The sequence below is a fragment of the Spermophilus citellus genome, assembly GCF_964194105.1.
Source record: "Spermophilus citellus genome assembly, chromosome: 2".
NCBI classification, from domain to species: domain Eukaryota; kingdom Metazoa; phylum Chordata; class Mammalia; order Rodentia; family Sciuridae; genus Spermophilus; species Spermophilus citellus.
This window is the reverse complement of record NC_138183.1, coordinates 24,670,042-24,690,103: the sequence shown is the minus strand read 5'-3', so window position 1 is coordinate 24,690,103 and position 20,062 is coordinate 24,670,042. Positions and strand designations below refer to the sequence as shown.

Below are 20,062 nucleotides of genomic sequence, written 5' to 3'. Positions count from 1 at the left end.
TTATTTTATGTTATTTTATTATTTTACTTTTTCATTATTTTGAAATAGTATCTTGGTAAATTGTCAAGGCTGTCCTCAAACTTGCAATCCTCCAGCCTCAGACTCCCTAGTAGGTGCAATTATAGGTGCGTAACATCACCCCCTGCTAAAAGCCCCATTTTACAGATGATGACACTAATTAGTAGCTTGTGACCCACAATGGGGAGGAGGCATGGGGACAATGGAGGAACTTTGATTGGGCAAAGAGGGGAGGGACAGGGGTAGGAAAGATGGTGGAATGAGGTGAACATCATTACCCAAGGTACATGTATGACTGCACATGTGATGTAACTCTATATCATGTTAAACCAGAGAAATGAAAAGTTGTGCTCCATTTGTGTCCAATGAATTGAAATATACTCTGCTATTATGTGTAACTAATTAAAACAAATAAAAAATCAAAAAAATTAGTAGCTTGCCCAAAGTCTCTCTGCTAGCATTGGGAAGAGTGGGATTGGCACATGGGCAATCTGACACTCAGCTCTCGTGCTCTATCACCACTTTCATTATTCCCCTCAGACGAATGCTGAGTTGTCCAGAGGAGAAAATGGTTCATATGTACTAACTGGGTCAGAAACATTTCAGTGATGTAAGTCTTAAATCTATACACATTAAACAAACAAACAAAAAAAATGTGGAGGTTCCATTCTCATTCTCTTACTTGAGTGACAAAGTGACTATGAGAGAAAAGGGCACCTTGAATAAGAAGAGATGATGTGTGGCATCCATGACATCTGGTGGCTTCCAAAAGATTCCAGCTAAGCAGCTGCCTGAGCTTACAGTACTTGCAGAGAACTATACTCCACCAGAGCTTGTCACCATTTCCTGTCCTCCTTTGTGCTTGCCCTATCCTAAGCACAATGGCACACCACAAAGCCAATAAAGATAGGACTCTGGACACCCTTTCATTAAAGGGCTTCACTCCTGCTTTTATCAATAGTTGTTACAAGAAACAATATGAAGAATGGCTCTGCATTTTCTGTGCATTGTCCCCCATCTTATGTAATGGCTTTTATAAGTGCCCACATAATAATTTAGTGCCAGGAAAAAATTCTCTCTCTCCTCTCACAAGCTGGTTTGTTTCCTTTTAGCAAACAATAAGAATTATATAACCCTTTGTTTCTCACATTTTTGTTTTGCCTTTCAGGAAGTACAAAGATAAATTTCATGCTTAATTAAAATAATCATGTTTGCCAAATTTCTGTTTTTTTATTATAAGCTATTTCAAATCCTTTTTTAAAGTAGGAAACATAAATTATGAATAGAATAAGTCTCTCTCTCCTGCCTCTCACATAAGACCTATTCTGTAATCCAGCAAATAGCCAGAAGCCAAGAGTCAAACCAGATCTTCCCTTTCCTTTAGTCAAAAATCTGGTTCCAACGATCCAACAACCTTCATGAGTATTTTGTGCCCTCTCCCTGCTCTTTATAACCCTATTACACTGTCTTGGTCTGGCTGTTTTTATTGGAAAGTTTCCATTTTAATCTCTCTGCTTTCCTTCTCAACCCTCTCTCAATCTGTCCTCATATATGCATCTACCATCAAAAAGATTTCTAACAGTCTCTCTCATCTGGCTCAAAATTCCTCAATGACTCCCTATTACTGATAGAAGACTATATTACATCATTCATATACCATGTATGAACTGGCGCTCTATATTTACTTAGTCTTATTATACCTTTCCCCTAAAGACCCTCCCAAAATACCTGCTCCTCTCTCAGGGTTGCTCACCTCAGGAACTGGCCATTCACCCAGCTGTCCATACCCCAAACCTTGCAGTATGCACATCTCCTCTTTCTGTCACATTCTATCCAAAACATCAGCAAGTCCTATCTGCTTCACCTGACAACATAGTCAGATGCTACTGCCTTGCACCACCTCAAATGCATTCACCTAACCTAGCTCACCATTATCTGTCACCTGGACCACTGCAACAGCCTTCTGACTGACTTCTCTGATTCTACCATCAGACCCCCTAAAATGTACTCTCTATACCGAAACCACCAGTTGCCTTTTAAGATAATTAAGATCTTTGTGTGTGTGTGTGTGTGGTGCAGAGGATTTAACCCAGGACCTTACATGCAAGGCAAGCACTCCACCAACTGAGGTATATCCCCAACCCTATATTTACTCATATTTACAAGCTCCTTGAGGGCAGACTTTTGTACATGGATATATACCCCTACAGCCTAGAATAATGCTTGGTTATTGCCAGCACTCAGTAGATAGTTATTGAAAGAATAAAGACATAAATGATAGTTTAACAAAACTGAGCTATTTGTAGCCCTCAAAACACCCCGGGTTCTGAAATGCTTCTGGACTACGAGCTATATAGAGAACTATAACAATATAAGGTCTGAAGCCATAATGATTTGTCTGCCATAGAGTATGGACACACACTCATGTTGTAACATTTTCTACATGGCAGGAGTTAGGCTACCCTGCTCCTTGAGGACAGAGCCCAGGCTTCACACTTTGCATCTCTCTCATCTCAATAGCTGATGGTGAGGATGACACGTCACCAGTGTGACCAGTGAAAGAGTCCTATGTTTCAGATTTAGAACTTGAGCCAAGAAAAGCTCAATATTCCTGGAAGCTAATCCAGGTCCTCAATGTCCTGGGCGTCTATTATCAGAAGGCCCAAAATCAGTATACATTTTTACTCATAATAAAATAGTAGTCTGTCGTCATATCCAAAGCAATAAAACTGGTATAAATAGACTTCAAAATCAATATTCACATACCTGCTTGTTTAGCTTCAATACAGGCAATACTTATTTCTTCTTTCAAATCCCAGTTTTCATTGGCTATAGCTTCCCCCACTTTAACAAATCTTCCAACTGCCAGGTTGACGGCTTGTCCCACACGCTGAATTGCTTGCAGAGTTTTATCAGACTTTTTGGTGTTATCTTTATGATTAATAAGTGTGGTAATCTAAAAAGATAAATGCAACTAGCTTTAATTTTTTTTCTTTGATACATAATATTTGTATTTATTTTTGAGATAGAGCAGAACAATTCAAGACACAGACATGAAGACCAAACCAGGCTAACAAGCATGTTTATCTCCTCAAACATCATCATTTCTATGTGACAGGTATGTTGTTAAAAGTTTATGCTTGAGACCAGACTTTTTTCTCTTTGTTCATTTTAGTTATACATGACAATAGAATGTATTTTGACATATTATACATACATGAAGTATAACTTCCCATTCTTGTGGTTGTACATGATGTGGAGTTACACTGGTGATATATTCACATATGATCACAGGAAAGTTACGTCTGGTTCATTCTACTGTCTTTCCTGTTTCATGACCCTCCCTTCCACCCATCCCCTTTGTCTAAAATCCAAAGTACTTCTATTATTCCCTACAACGCCCCCCCCCCACATTGTGTGTTAGTATTCAAATATTAGAGAGAACATTTAGCCTTTGGTTTGGGGGGATTGGCTTATTTAGCTTAGGAAAAGTGTCTCCAGTTCCATCCATTTATGGGTAAATGCCATAATTTCATTCTTCTTTATGGCTGAGTAATATTGCATTGTGCATATGTGCCATATTTTCTTTATTCATTCATCTGTTAAAGGGCACCTAGGTTGATTGTATAACTTAGCTATTGTGAATTGAGCTGCTATAAACATTGATGTGGCCTCGTCACTACAGTATGTTGACTTGAAGTCCTTGGTTATACCCAAGGTGGGTATATCCAGGGTGGGATAACTGGGTCAAACGGTGGTTCCATTCCAAGTTTTTTGAGAAATCTCCATACTGCTTTCCAGAGTGGTTACACCAATTTGCAGTCCCACCACCAATGTATGAGAAGTGTACCTTTTCCCCCACATCCTCACCAACACTTATTGTTATTTGTATTCTTAATAAATGCCATTCTGAATGGAGTGAGATGAAATCTCAATGCAGTTTTAATCTGCATTTCTCTAATTAAACTAGCTTTAATTTTATCTCAACTTTTTAAGTTGTATCACATAAGAAAATCAAGCACAGCAGTGGACTAGCCCAATATATTAATAATTTTAGATATTTCAACCCAGGGACAACCAGCAAAGTATCTTGCATCATTCCTCAGGACAATACTTCCATTAATTACGATTCCAAGTGCACCTGAGGGCAATTATCTGGGGTACACAGTTCTAGCAGCTCTCCAGATCTTTCAATAAAATCTTAGGCAGGAGAAAAGAAGGAGAGGCTAAATCATTACATTCACAGAACTCACAGAAAACCAAGTACTTCAGGTCTAGCTTCCTCTGCCACATCCTGAGCCACTGTGAAGGTGAAGCCACCTCTCCACTGCAGTCCACACCATGGCCTACCATGGTACATGGGTTGTACCAAGTAGTATACGTGCCACATGTAGTTACAGAATTAATTAAATATTTAGCATGACCAGTGTACTCTATGTTTTGTCCTCTCTCAATTTTGTTGCACCAGTCTCAAAGTAAAATAAATACCAAGGGTTTTAACACTTGGCCTCAGGTCCCCAAATAAAAAAAATTAAAAAAAAAAAGATAACAAGTTCAGATCACTGAAACAAACATAATTTTTTAAAAATATTCAGAAAACTAATACATGAACTATGCTGAAGTATGAAAAATATTTATTAAAGAACATTGCATGAGGGTTGGGGGTAAAGTTCAGTGGTAGGGTATATACCTAGCATGGATAAGGCCCTGAGTTCCATCCCCAGGTACATGAAAAGAAAGGTACATGAAAAACATAGATTCTAACTAGTAAATGTATGTAGAATTTAACTTTGAAATTATTTATATAGCACATTAACAAAGACCACAATAGAGAATTAAGAGAAGAGAAAGGGAATCACTCTTATCCTTTGAGAAACTAGTATGTGCTTGTATGTCAAGTATTAAGAATTTAGAATAGAAAGGCCTCGATTTGAATCTTTTCTCTGCCATTATCTAAATGACCTAGCAAAATATCCTTAATCTCTTTAAATTTCCACATCTACAATGTTTTGCAACATAGTTTTAGTATCTTTAGTCTTACCCTGAGGGGGCATGGGTAAGACTCATAGGATCCTGCTTCCATTAGGTTTACAGTATAGAAACCCAATAATTCCATCACACATAATGTATTTGCTGCACACTATCATATGCCAAGTAAAATTTTAGGCAATGATGAACAGTGATGAAGAAAACAGAAGCCATTGCTTTCATGGAATTGGCGTTCTAATGGGGGAGGTGGAGAGATACAATAATTACATAAAGAGGTCACCAAAAATTTTAATGCCACCATGAGGCCCTAAGCAACTCAGTGAGACCCTGTCTCTAGGTAAAATACAAAAAAGAACTGGGGATGTGCCTCAGAATGCCCGAGTTCAATCTCCAGTATACCCCACCTCCCAAAAAAATGTATAGAGGAGGTATGTACAGACTTAAGTAGCCCAACTTCAACTTTTGAAAACACATTCATTTATTTTTAGGAAATGATTTATTTTAATAGAAATCTGTAAAATGAAATAAAAGTTGAAAAAAATAAGCTCATATGTTAAATGTTAAACCCTTTAATCCACTAAGACCAAGCTAGTAAATGCAAAGACTAAGAACAGAGAAAGCACAATCATCAGCAGTGAGACGTAGATTGGTATCCCTTTATTGGAAAGCAAGTTGACGATTTGTGTTAAACGTGTTCATAACTCTTCACACAAAAATTCCATTTTGGAAAATATTGATAAATAAAATAATATAAAGTATGGAAATAATAAAACAATGGGAAATAAAAAAACTTTAATGTAAATGCTATGGAAAATGTTTAAATAGAATAATATGATTTAAAGAATCTGTGTAGCTGCTTGAGATTGTTTGTCTTCCTTCTGTGAGGAAAAGAAATTTAAGCAAAGATCTAAATAGTAGCAGGTAGCCAGGCTGGTGAACACCAGGGAATAAAGCGTTCTAGGGAGCAGGAACATTCAGGAAATGAAGGGTAGGAATGAAGAGCTGGGGTAGGAATGAAGGTCAGAGGTGGTCAAAGCACATTGAGCAAGGAGGCAAGTGTAAAACCGATGTCCAAGACATGGGATGGTAAGAACTAGCCATGGAAGGCTGGGAATTGGAGTCAAGAATCTGTTTGATTCTATGCATCACAGGAAGCTACTGAAATGTTTTTAAGTGGTATGATCTCTGTAGTGGTATTAAAATGTCTTCATAAATTCTCTCATACTTTTCCCTTGAAAACGTGGAGCCTCATCTCTCTCCCCTAGAGTGTGGGCTCAACTCAAAGAACAGACCAGAATGGAAGCAATGGGGTACTTCTGAGGGAAGGTCACAGAACACACCCCGACTTCCACCTCACCTGTCCACTCTTTAGGATCAATCACAGTAGGAAAAAAAACAACAAAACTGCCGTCTCATGGAGGCACTCAAACAAATCCATGGAGAGCCCCACAAGGTGAGGACTTTGGACAACAGGAAGGAAAGGACTGAGGTCTCCTGCCAACAGCCAGATGAGCAAACCGGGGAGCAGATTTCCAGGCTCAGTCAAGCCTTTGAACTGCTACAGGCCCAGCCAAACATCTTTATTGCAGTTTCAGGGCAGACTTGAATCCAGAACCACCAAGTAAATAACTCCAGAATTCTTGGCCTACAGCAACTGTAAGATAATTATTATTTTGAGGCATTAAGTTTGGGGGAATTTGTTTCATGTCAATATACAACTAATACAAATTTTGGAACCTGGTTTGGAGTAACTGGATAACAAAACCTAATATGTAAAAGTAGCTTTGAAATTGGTATGTGGAAGTTGAATGGACTTTGAGGAGTGAGTCAAAGCACCAAGTGTCCATGGTGGATGTAGTTCAGTAGTAGAGCACTTGTCTGGCATGCAAGAGGCCCTGGGTTTAATTCTGTGAATAATTTCTTAAAAAGCTAGAAGATTGTTGAAGAAATTTTGTAGAGCACAGTAATTTGTGCTCTACAAATCTGCACATAACAAAATATCTTACACTGGGTAATTTATGAACACCAGAAATTCATTACATAGAGTTTTGGAGGCCAAGAAGTTCAAAATTAGGGCTCCATAAGACTCAGTGTTTGGTAAGGGCCAGCTCTTGGTGGATGGTGTCTTGGCATGGTAGGAGGGGGAAATAGGCTTCTTCGGCCTCTTTTATATTAGTCTCATTCATGACCTAATCACCTCCCAAAAGTTGATAATAGCACCAGGGCAGTTAAGTTACAAAATATCAGTTGTGGGAAGAAACCAAATCATTGCAGACGTTATAAGAGAAAGCTTAATGAGAAGTGAGAAAAATCTCAATAGAAAACAGAGAAAAGGGGATCCTTCTTATGTAGTATAGAAAGAAGAGAGTGTATCTAATGAACTCAGTGATCTAGCTAAGGAGATGTCAAAGAAGACTTGGAGGGTGCTACCAGGCTTTTTCCTACTGATTACAGTAAAATCCAAGAGAAGAGAAAAGTTAAAGGAAACACTGTGAAATAAAAGCAAGAGCTGGCTCAGAGGTAGAGCACTCGCCTACCATGTGTGAGGCACCAGGTTCAATCCTCAGCACCTTATAAAAATAAAATAAAGATATTGCATCCACCTATAACTAAAAAATAAATATTTTTTAAAAAGCAAGCCAGAACTTACTCATTTTGAAAATTTATAGCCAAATAGTACAACATGCTAAAATTAAGAAGGGCTTCTAGGCAAAAATCTGTCAAGAAAGCACGATCTAAAGACAAAGGTAAGGGTATAACTATAAATCTTATGCTACAATCTCAGTATGAGCCAAAGAAACAAGTTTCCTAAGACACTTAGAGGTTTTATTTCTAAGCAGTTCCAGCAGAAGCCCAGTTAGAGAAGAGCTTATCTCAAAGAGACTTGTAGATATGGCTTTTGTCTAATTAATACACTGAGTCCAATATGACTCAGAGACCAACATCATAAATATAATTATGTTGGCAAAAACATCATCAACTTGAATAGAAAAAAAAAAAAGATTGATACAAAATGAAAGGAAGCTTTTATACCCCCCCCCCAAGCTTCCATGAACAAGCAGCAAGCTGAGAAACTATCAACTGCAAACAAGGGCTACCTTTCATGAAAGAGGACAATGCCAACAGGATGGCAAAAGGAGAAGGCAATGCCAAGAGTGATGAAACATTATTCTTAGGACTTGAGTCAAAACCAAGGAACTATCAGTCTGTGCCCAGGGGGATTTCAGAATGCTATAAACCAAATAGCACACCAAGCTAAAATTAAGAATGGCTTCTAGGCAAAAATACAATACCTATTCTCTCAACTTCTGTTTGCCCTCTAAAAAAAGAGAGAGAGAGAGAGAGAGTCTATAGTGGTTATCTTATAGCTGGAAGGAGTTACACTTAAGGAACAACTACATAAATAAGATGCCTCATCTCACCAAGCACAGCGGTGCACACCTGTAATCCCAGCAACTCTGGAGGCTGAGGCAGGAGGTTTGCAAGTTCAAAGCCAGCCTCAGCAACTTACAAGATGCTGTCTCAAAAACAAAAAGGGCTGGGGGTATGGCTTAGTGGTTGACTCTGTATTCAATCCTCAGTACCAAAGAAAAAAGGAGGAGGAGGAGGAAGAGAAGGAGAGAGGTAAGGAGGAAGAAGGGAAGGGAGGAGCAGAAGAAAGAAGAGAAGCAGCAACAATAGCAGCTATCACCCCCTTGTTTGGACCAGATCTAGATGCCAATATCCTGGATTTCTAGTTGATGCCATAGCTTTGGGGAGGGCTAGGACAGGAAGAGGCAGTTAGCAGATGGGATGAAAGTAAATAATGTATAACAGAAGGTGGAGTATGGAATCTCTAAAATATGTCCAGAGTCTCATGTTCCTCTTCCTGATTGCAGGCTGAACTTAGCCACTTGTTTCTAACTAAAAGAATAAAGCAGAAGTGACAGTGTGCTCCATCCCATGAAGATCAGCCACAAAGTCACCGCAGCCCCCTTTTTGTCTCTAAAGTTATTCCCTCAGGGGAAATTAGTTCCTATGTCATCAATACACTTGACCAGCCCAAGGGGAAGGCTCCTGGTAAGGAACTGGGGTTTCTGCCAATAGCTATCAAGACTCTGAGACCCCATTTAACAGACACGAGTGATCCAGAACAACCCAAATAAGCCACTCACACATTCCTAACTCACAGAAACTGAGATAACAACTGGTTGGTGTTTTAAACCATTATGTTTGGCAAGGGTTGGGGGTACTTTGTTATGCAACAGTTAACAACCAACACAATATTAAATGTAGGGTTTTTTTTATTTTTTAAATTAATTTATTGGGGGGGTGTGCCTTGCGTTGAACCCAGAGGTATTTAACCACTAAGCCACATGCCCATCCTTTTTATTTTTTATTTTTGATACAGGGACTTGCTAAGTTGCTTAAGCCCTTGCTAAATTGCTGAAGCTGGCTTTGAACTTGAAATCTTCCTGCCTCACCCTCCTAAGCTGATGGGATTTAGGCATGCCTCACCACACCCAGCTCAAATGTGAGTGTTTTAAAAGAACTCTCTGGCTCCTAAGATTAGATTAGATAGTTAGAAAGCTGTTGCAATAGTTCAAGCAAAAGATGATGGTAGTGTGAAATAAAGTGACAATAGTCAAGGGGAAGGAAAACTGGTGAACTGGGGAATATCTTGATGGATTCAATTGGTTTGTATCAAAGATGACCCCTAAATGTGTGGTATATGAGAAACAGACTGGATGGAGTAACACTAACATCTCTATGTGGCAGGCACATGAAAGTATCTAATTTAACCCTCATAATAATCTTAGGACATAGGTACTGTGTCCTTTATACAAATAAGGAAAGTGATGCTAAAATGTGCTTATTTAAAGTCACACAGTTAAAAAGGGATGGAGTTGGAATTTGGAATCAGGTTGACTCCAGAGACTGTACTCTTGAACACACTACCCTGTAAAGTTGCACAATGACTCAATGAAAGAAGTACTATTATTGTCCCCACTTTACAAATGAGGAAACTGGACATCAAGGAGATTAGAAAAGTTAGGAATTATATACAGATATTCTACTTGCAGAGCCCAGTTTTAACTACTGAGCTACACTCCCTTCTCTGCCTTAATGTTAACAGGATTTAATGTAGTGACGAAAGCACGGGGTATAACTTACTACCCAATGCATGGTAAGCAAAGGCATACTGTGTTTTTTCTCTTTGATCCTTATATATTATTAAAGAAAACAGGCTGAGTAAAATCAAGCACTTGGCTTACACAACTAATAAGTAGACTAGAATATGAACCCAGGTTAATCTGACACCAGAACCATCCAGTACTCTTTCCTTTATTGGAGATTTTCAATTTTTATTATTAGTAGTATTATTATTGAAATAGAATCCTTTCTTCCAAATAAACTAAGAAACAGGAAATAAAATAAAAAGTTACCTAAAAGCCCACTATGTAATCACATCAAATAAGAATTGTTACAGTTCATTTTTGTGGATGACTGTGGGTCATGGTGCTGGGAAGCAGGATACAATTACGAAACGTATTGGCACCACCTATGCCATTCTCCACACCTGGTGAATTTTACCACCACTGACTATTTTAACCTACCACCTTGGAAGATTCTGGAGTGAAAAGGAGTGGAAGTTGTTGCTTGGACTGAATATGTCCCCTCAAAATTCACATACTGAAATCCGATGCCCCACTGCTAGGGCATTAAGAGGTGGGGCTTTGGGAGGTGATTGGGTCATGAGTATGGAGCTCTCAAGAACGGCTTTAGTGCCCTTATAAAACAGTCTCCAGAAAAAACCTTGCCCTTTGAGGACAGTGAAAAGACACCTGTCTGTGATCCAGAAAGCAGGCCTCACCAGACACAGAGTCCGCCAGCATCTTGAGATTAGACCTCTCAGAACTGTGAGAAATAAATTGCTTCAAATGGGGTAATATGTCAAGATCATTGTAATGTTTTGATCGACTAATAAAAAAATTTAAATAAATAAATAAATTGCTATTGTTTAAGATACCTAGTCTATGGTCTTTTTCTTATAGCAGCCCAAAGTATGAGAGTTGTGTTCATTAAATCTTTTATTTACATAAAGTTTTAAATTTTCAATGATAAAGGAAAGATCCTGCAATCAGGCTAAAATACCAACCATTGTTCAGTCCCCAAGCACACACTTGGCTTTCACTGCAAGCATCCTCCCCAGTGCATAATTAGGTGTGGCTGTCTTCCTCTTACTCAAAGCAGTGTGGATAATGTTTGATCTAAATACAGATATGACATTTAGGGGAGCTAAGTTAACTCAATACATTACTTATTAAAAGAACTACATTTGCCAGGTGCCATAGCTCACATAGTCAATTCCACCCACTTGGAGGCTGAGGCAGGAGGATCACAAAATCAAGGCCAATCTGGACAACTTAGTAAGACTCTGTTTCAAAATAGGAAATAAATAAAAAATGGTGCTGGGACTGTGACTCAGTGGTAGAGCATTTGTGTAGCATGTGCAAGGCCCTGGGTTCAATCCCTAAAACCACCAAGAAAAAAAATCTTCTTATTTCCTAAAATTATTTTCAATCTTGTATAAAAAGGGAGTTTTAAAAGTTATACATGATTGCATTCAAAAGAGAAAATAAAAAATATAGGAAAACTTCAGGAAATAAAAATCACTAATAATCCTATAACATTGTGAGCATTTTGGCATAATTCTTTCCAGTCTTGTCAGTCTTGTTTTATAAATATACAAACTTAAATATATAGTTTTATAAAATTTAAATTAAACTTCAATTTCCTTAAGCAAAAAATAAAACTAGCTAATATTTATTAAGCACAACAGTACCAGGCACTAGACAATGGATTTTAAGGCTTATATCTCTAATATCTAATAGGTACATAATACTACTACCCTCATTTTACAGATAAAGAACATGAAATTTGAAGAGATTAAGAATTTGCCCAAGGTCACTAAGCCAGGAAGCTGTCTCTCTTACCTACAAGGATCAAGGGGGAAACAACTATGAGAGTGCTTTGAAAAATCACATAAAATAAAATTTCAGCTATTACTCTTGAAAAATAGGCAGCATATTAAATTGAGAGTCACAAGTTGGAGTTTCCTGACAAATCCTAAAAATGTTCCAGAAAGAACATCTAAATGAGCCAGAAAAGAGGGCAGAGAAGGCATCCCATGGGAAAGAAAGAGGATCTGATGTATTAAACTTTGCAATGGAAGAAAAGAATAAGAAATAGGGTTTACTTGATACCTTCTGACAAAGTGTGTCATGAAGTACAAATTACAAGAAAGTATATGCTAGCAGTTAAAAGCATGGACTCTGCCTGGGTTTGAATCCTGGCTCTGCCTCATGACCATGCAGCTAGTTCTTTCTGGGACTGTTCTCATCTTTAAAAATGGGAATACTAATAGCATCCATCCCATGAGGTTATTATGTGGAATGAATAAATGTAAAAGACTGTATTTAAAATAGTGCTTGTTATACAATAAGCACAACCTAATTGTTAGACATCATTACACTGGTTAGATTTCTAGAATCTCTTTTCTTTACTCATTTTTGTGACGTTTTTAATTTGTAGAAAAACGGATAGCAAATCCTAGATTTAAAAGGACTTTTTTAGTTTATTTACTTACTTGTGGGGAGGCAAGAAAGCAAATTAAGGAAAAAAAGAACAAAGCCAATTTACTGTTTGGCTTTTTTTTATCTTTGCAATTAAAAACACTTATATCCACATACATAAATTGGCAAACAGCAGAGAAGACCCCTCATCTACTCTCTGAAAAAAGGATTCTAAGTGTTTCCATGATGATGCAGAGAGAAAAGGGAAAATGAAATGAGCTACCTTAGAAATGTAAAGGGTCTAGAAATGGTGAATGCAGGACATCTATCACAGACAGGAAAAGACCAGTAGGTAATAGAATAACATTCTGCACTAGGGTGGAGCTCTGTGGCAGATATCCTTCTTCCCTTCCTTGGATAAAAACATTTTAAGACCTGGAATGTGAGTTTTGATAGGAATAAAGTGATTATTAAAGGAGGTGGGTAGTTGCTGTGCAGAACATATCTTTGGTTCTTAGCCTGGGGCTTTTCAAAAAGTGTTTGAATTTTAAAATATGCAACAGACAAGTATATGTAATATAAATATGCACAGTTTAAAAACATGAAAGGAAGACCCAAGTACCCACCAGCTAGTTTAAGGGGGAAATGCCAATACCTCTGAGAGCCCATGTGTCTGTCCTGCAGGCTCCTCCCTGTCTATATCACTGTCCTCCCTCACCCCAGAAGATACCACCTGATGTAGCATTCATTACTCCCCTAAAACTGTTGCACATACAGTGCAGCCTTAAAGGATGTATGATTTAATTTCACCTGGCTTTGAACCCTAATTTTTTTTCACTCAACATTATTTCATCCCTATTGATAATTACAGCTGTGGTTCATTTTACTGGCACAAAGTATCCCCACTGGATGAACACTGCACGATTTACTCAGATATTTACTGTTAAAAGACATCTGGGTGGTTTCCAGTTTGGGGTTATTACAAGTAAAAATGCTATCCCTATTCCTAGAAATTTTTCTAATATGTATGCAGGGGTTTCTCTGGAGGTAAAGACTTGGAAGTGGAGTTACTGGGCCATTGGTAACACCAACTTTTATATTAAGTTTACATTTATTTTTGGTTTATTTTTTATAGTGCTGGGAGTCAAACCCAGGACCTTACCCATGCTAAGCACACCAAGCACACCAAGCTACATCCTCAACCTCCACCTTCAATTTTAATAGATTACGCCAAAATGTTTTCCAAAATGGTTCTGACATTAACGTTTCCACCATCTCCACTTTCCCCACCAACACTTGTTCTCATTGTAGTTCATATTTCTAATGAAATTGAACTTCTTTGTAATTATCTTTTATCCATTTGTTTCCTCTTCTGTAAGATAACTATTGCTTTTAACAGCTTTCAACATCTAATCTTTTTATTTTTGCTTCATTGGAGTATTTTATTCTGGACTACTAATCATTTCTTGGCTATCTGTGTCGAAATCATATTCTCCCACTTTATGGCTTATCTTTTCACTTTCATAACGTCTCTAAGTTTTCATTTTTGAGTTATGGGGATTAAACCCAGGGCTTCAGACATGTTAGGCAAGCACTCTACCACTAAGCCTTGTCCCTCACCCTTTTTATGTTTTATTTTTAAGACAGGTCTCTCTAATTCAGTTGCCCAGACTGGCCTCAAACTTGCAATCCTCCCACCTGAGACTCCCAAATAGCTAGGATTACACAAGTGGCGTATAATGATTATACCTGGCTTATAATGTCTTTTGATAAACAGAGGTTCTTCATTTTAAAGGAATCAAATTAATTAATCTTCTCTTAGTTTGTACTTTTGGTGTAGTAAGAAATCCTTTCCCATGATAACATAATAATGTATTGCCCTATTTTTCTGTTTTATAAGTCTTTACTTTCATATTTATATACTTGGTTTTTTTTTTTTTTGCTTTTTCTTTGTTTCTTAGAATTTTTTTTAACATAGTGCAAGACAGAGACCCAATTTCATGTATTTCTATTTAGATAAATTATCACAATCTCATTTTTTACAGTTCTTCCTTTCCCCACTGATCAGAAACTGTCATTTACCAAGTCTCCATGCAGGTCGAGATCTGTTCCAGGTATCTCTACTATAGTTTTTTTCTACTTTGTCCTCTTTGTTCCTATTTTCACATTATAGCTTTATAATGTCTTGAAATCTGGTAGAGCAAATCCACCCACCTTGTTTCCGTTCTCACTATTCTTGGTCCTTTGTTATCTCATGTAAAATTTTAGAACTGTTTTAATCAAATTCTACCCAAAAATCCTAATAAATTTTTCATTGGGATTGCATTAAATTTGTAGGTCAATGAAGGAAACTGAAATATGTCTATAACTTCACGTCAATCTAGTCATGAATACAGTATTTTTCTCTCATTTATTTAACTCTACTTTGGCTTTTGATAAAAGTTTTAAATTTTCTCCATGAAGTTTGATATCACTCTTTTGAGATACACATTTTTCCCCTAGGAACCTCATATTTTGTTCTGTTGTTACTATATCTGGCTTTAGAAGTATTTTTCTGTTAATTACTAATGTAGAGGAATAAAATTGATTATAGTACTCCATATTCTGTGAAGTTGCTGAACATTTCTAATTTTTATCATTTATTCATAGCCTCTTTTAAGCTTTCTATGTAGATAATAATATCACAATGACATTTTTTATTTTTCCATTCCTTTCTCTGTACCTTTTATTTCTTCTCCTTGTCTTATTGTACCAGCTAGGGTTTCAAGTACAGTGTGCTAGTCAATAGTTGATTATAGTTTTAATAGAAATGTTTTAAATCTGATTGTTGCTATATTACTGTAACTTTTCTGTACATGCTCTGTTAGGTGAAAGAAACGTTTTGTTTTTTTTCTACTAAAACTTGTTAGGTATTCTTGATCATGATTAGAAGCTGCATATAACTAAATGCTTTGTCTGAATATTGTTAGGAACATATATTTTTTCTAGTCTGTTAAGACAGAAATTGTACACATTTTTCTAATACTGATACCATCTTGCATTTCTAGAATAAGACCTATAACTAAGAGAGTCAAAACAGTAAGACAAAACCAAAATAGAAACTCTCTATTAAACTGTACAGTGCTAATAATATTTATTTACCCCAAGATCTTGTCTCTTCCAAAGCATCGTTCCTGATGCATCCATGGCTTTCTATTTTTTCTTTTGAGACAGGGTCTGGCTAAGTTGCCTAGACTGGTCTGGAACTTTTGATCCTCCTGCCTCAGCCACCACTCCACCCCTGCAGGTATCTGGGATTATTGGTGTGCACCATCACTCCCAGATATCTGTGCCTTGTCTAAGTTCTCAGAGCACTTAACGTTTGATGATGTTCATTTGATACTTGGAATGGGATAGTCTATACATGTCCTATTTACCAACTAAAATATATGCCCTTAAAGAGCAGCAACTAGTAAGTAAGCACATAATAAATCCTTGCTTACAATTACTTAAAATAGCCCGGCATAGTGGTGCATGCCTGAAATCCCAGGAGCCGGAGAGGCTAAGGCAGGAGAATCTTGAGTTCAAAGCCAGCCTCAGCAAAATCAAGGTGCTAAGCAACTCAGTGAGACCCCTGTCTCTAAATACAAAATAGGACTGGGAATGTGGCTCAGTAATCAAATGCCCCTGAGTTCAGCCCCTGGTACCCAATTTAAAAAGAAAAAAAAAACCAAGTACTTACAATATCCTTGTGTGGATGAGATATTTTAAAAAATAGATAATAATGCAACATCCTTAGAAAAATAAAACTTCTAGATATGTTTTTTAGAGAACTGAAGTTTTAATCTCCTAACACTCACTGAAACTATCAAACTGTTCTAAATTATACTTCACACTTTCCTACTCACCTTGTTTACAGAGTTTTCTACCCATGCTTCATACATTTTTTTTATATTAAGTGAAACAATTTTTTCTTATTGAGGACAATTATTAGGAATATCAGTTACAGTATTTCAACAGAGAAACAGCTGTGCATAATGTGTGGGATGCAGAAACTAAGCCATTGCCCTGACTTTGACAGGAGGAGGGAAAAAAACAGGTATTTTTCCTCTGTGGCACTGACCTCTAATTAACTCTCAGCTGCCATTCACTTCTCCTCCTCTTTCTCCCCACCCTTTCACCCCAGAATTATACAATGTATCTCCTAGGACTCAGGTTTTTAGCAGTGATACTATAAAAAGTTATCATTTCTACAGATAATAACCTGCCCCCATTGTTTTTTTCCACTGTTGACTCTTCTCTGTACATGACAGCTGACTTCATCACTGCTTCCACTCTCTAGAGGGGACACAGCATACAGTAGTAGCTAAACACACAGCTCTGGAGTGATGCTGCCTGGGTGCAAACCTCACTTTAGCACTTGGGAGTTGACAGTCCTAATGACAAGTTACTTGATTTTGCTCTTCTTTAATTTCCTTCTTGGTATCATGAAAATATATATTTATCTACCTCACAGAATTGTTCTAAGAATGAATGTTCTATTTCCAAAGTGCTTACACCATAGCCTAGCATATAATATTATTAAATAAATGAATAACATAGTATAAACTCCATTGCTCTCCTGTCTCTTAAAACTGTTTCAGTGTTTCTCACTTCCGTTGGTGATTGTCCTGGTGGTGGTGGTGGTGTATTTTAGGGGAAGGAAAGATACAGACACTACTAAGGACAGAAAGTAGCAGACACTACTAAGGGATCCCAGCACTTCATCCCACTGGTCAGTGCCTCCATCAGACAGGAAGGAGAGGAGGCCCAGGGAGGGTCACTGCTCCATTAGCCATGTGAAACAGGTGAAGAAAATGGGTTGCATATTTAAATAATCAGCATAACAAGAATTTAGGGACAAGGAAGACTGCTGTTTTCAAATGTTTATAAGGCTGGGATGGAGAAAAGGGAGCATTTAAAATTCTACAAACAGCTTCAGTCTCCCCATCACTAAACATGGTTAATCAGGGAATACTGGTGGCCAGGTGTCAAGGATGCTGTAAAAGAGAATTTTTTTTTTAATGCAGAATTGGATAATTTAATATTTCTTCTTTCTTTAAAATCTTGATAATCCTGTATGAGTCACCAAGATGTTACAATCTAGGTATGAGTCACGCATCATCAATGCGCTGCTTAAGAAGGCACATAATTCTTCAGTCCCCACAGTGCTTGGCACAGTACCACAGATCTAAGTGAGGAATTCTAGCCCTCGGGCTATGTATACCTCAGCTCAGAGTTACAAAATCTCTAACACTAAGTGCACCAGCTAGCTGATTCCGGACTTCAGTTAGGACGGACAAATACAACAACGCATCCTTAAGTGGGATTTGGCCCATAGGTGTGCGTCCGGATGAACTCTGAGGCAGTCCTTCCCGTCACCCTTACAACACGCCGGACAAACGCAGGCAGAAGTGGGCAGACATGTCGAGGGGATAGGGCTGGGCGAGCCCACACACGGCAGGGGAAGGGGACAAAGGCCTCTGGAGAGCACGCTGGACTGGGAGGCTGGTAGGAAGGACCTATTTCCAGCAAACCGCCGGGGCTCTGGTCTGACATGCAAGCTGACGACCGCAACTGGCCGCCCAACGGCCACTAACCAGGTCCTAGGGTGCCGGGGGCCCCGCGGTGGTCCTCTCTACCCGCGGGTTGGGCCGAGGACCCGCGGAGCCGCAACCGCGAGGTGGGCCCCTAGGCACAGGCGGGGCGGCACCTGCAAGGCTCCGCACCGCGGTCCCGCAGCCTCGCTGCTCAGCGCGCTGTGCCGGGCCGCCGGACTCGGGGCCGTCGAGTCTCGGGCCGTCACGGCCTCGGCCAGCCCGCGACCCCACTCAGGCGGTGGACCCCGGCCGCAGCGCGCGCGCGGAATGTGGGGCAGCGGCTGCCTCCCGCCCCGCCTGGTCCGCCCGGGTCGCGCGAGCTGCCGCCGCCATCGCGGACCGCGAGGGAGGGAGAAGAGGGACCGCTCCGGGCGCCGCTTTACCTGAGAAACCAGCGGGAGCAGCGTCTGCTCCACCGACCGAGTTTTGATCTCGAGTTCCGAGTCGAAGGCGAAGCCTGACGGGCCGGCGGCGTGGACTGCTCCAGTACCGGCGGGGCCGGGACAGGCAGCCATGACCCCGCGTAGGTCTGGCAGCCCGCTCTCCGCGCCGCTGCGGGCCCGCGGCCCACAGCCAGTCAGCCCGCGGCTCTGCGGCCGCCGCACTGCACCCTCGCAGCCAGCGGCCCCGCCCCCCGCAGGCCCCGCCCCCGGCCCGCGCCACTGCCCGTCCCGGCCCCGCCCCGCGCCCCACCTACTCCAGTCGGCTCTCCCAGCCCCGCCCCCTCGCCCGGCCCCGCCTCCTTCCCTCGGCGGCGGGTTCCCCAACTCTCCGCAAACCAAAAGCACGACAGCTGAGAGCCTCCCAGGAGGACAAGGTCCCTGGCAAAGTTTCCCATCTTCCCAATAGATAACGTCCGAAATCAATTCCAAACCCCCGCAAGTTTCTGGAAGCTGCGCTGGATTGAAACTGCTAAAGCAGAACCAGAATCAAGTCAGGGGGCGGGGCCTTTCGTCTTTGAGCCTCTTGGGAAGGTCCCTTTTCCACGCTTATTTTATGCATGTATTTCTAGTACTTGGGTTGAAAATGAAAACAGTCGATGACGCGATAGGGAATATCTGGGTACTCGGCAAGAAGATGGTATATCTTTCGGGCTGTTTATTCTCCAAAACAAAATTATGCATGAAAAAGCGTTGTCTATTGTCCAATCCTATTACTTTTAAAACTACTTTCAAAATTAATTTTTCTCCAGGGACAGAGTAGTTTCTTAACAGGTCAATGCAAAGATTATCGTTGTGTATTTCTGACCGTAGTCACTGGCAAGGTTAAGAATCGTTCTCTGAGCCCAAATTTTACTTACACAGAGCCCAGGTGATAGGAGGGAATGTGGAACACCCCTTTTTTTCCAGAAGGAAAGCCAAACGGAGGCTGTCAAAAGCATTCACCCTGTGAAGAAGTTCTAGACTTGAGCAACTGACTTAATGAGCTGGGTACCATCAATCTGAGTGAGGTGCTGGGCGCTGTTCTCCAAGCACTGTTGAAATGTGTTTAGCAGTGCTTCCATTTTTGGTCCAGCTTCCTCTCCCAGAGCTACACAGGTATCTTAGGCATTGATGATAGCCAAGCTTAGACTTGTTCTCTTTGTTCAAAAAGTACAGTTCCTTAATTCAACTCTCTTCCAGTTCCAATTCATACAGCTCAGCCATGCACCTCACCATTTCTTTATCACAAAACCATTTCCCCAGTGCAATGAGGGATTCGGCCACAGCTGGGAACCCTTAGCATCTTTTCAAAGTGCCCTACATCCACTCTCCAGACACACCTCCCTCATCCAAGTTGATCAAATTTCATAAAAATTCAGTGGTCACTGGTGCCAAAAAGAGAAGTTAGGATATAAGGCCTGAGAGATGGATATAGTACAACTAAAGATCAAATTTCTCA

General features: G+C 39.8%; 1 protein-coding gene across 2 annotated transcripts in view; it reads right to left on the bottom strand.

Moving 5' to 3' along the window:
* The window catches only part of CTNNAL1 (catenin alpha like 1), a 62,582-nt gene extending 43,752 nt beyond the window's left edge, over positions 1-18,830 (bottom strand). For both annotated transcript variants that reach the window (XM_081281994.1, XM_081281993.1), the window contains exons 1-2: positions 18,565-18,830; positions 2,785-2,974 (exon numbers count right to left, since the gene is read on the bottom strand). In XM_081281994.1, coding sequence (XP_081138120.1) covers positions 2,785-2,974; positions 18,565-18,696 — 322 coding nt within the window. In that variant the 5' untranslated portion in view covers positions 18,697-18,830. The remainder of the gene's footprint in view (positions 1-2,784; positions 2,975-18,564) is intronic.
* Positions 18,831-20,062: the final 1,232 nt, after the last annotated feature.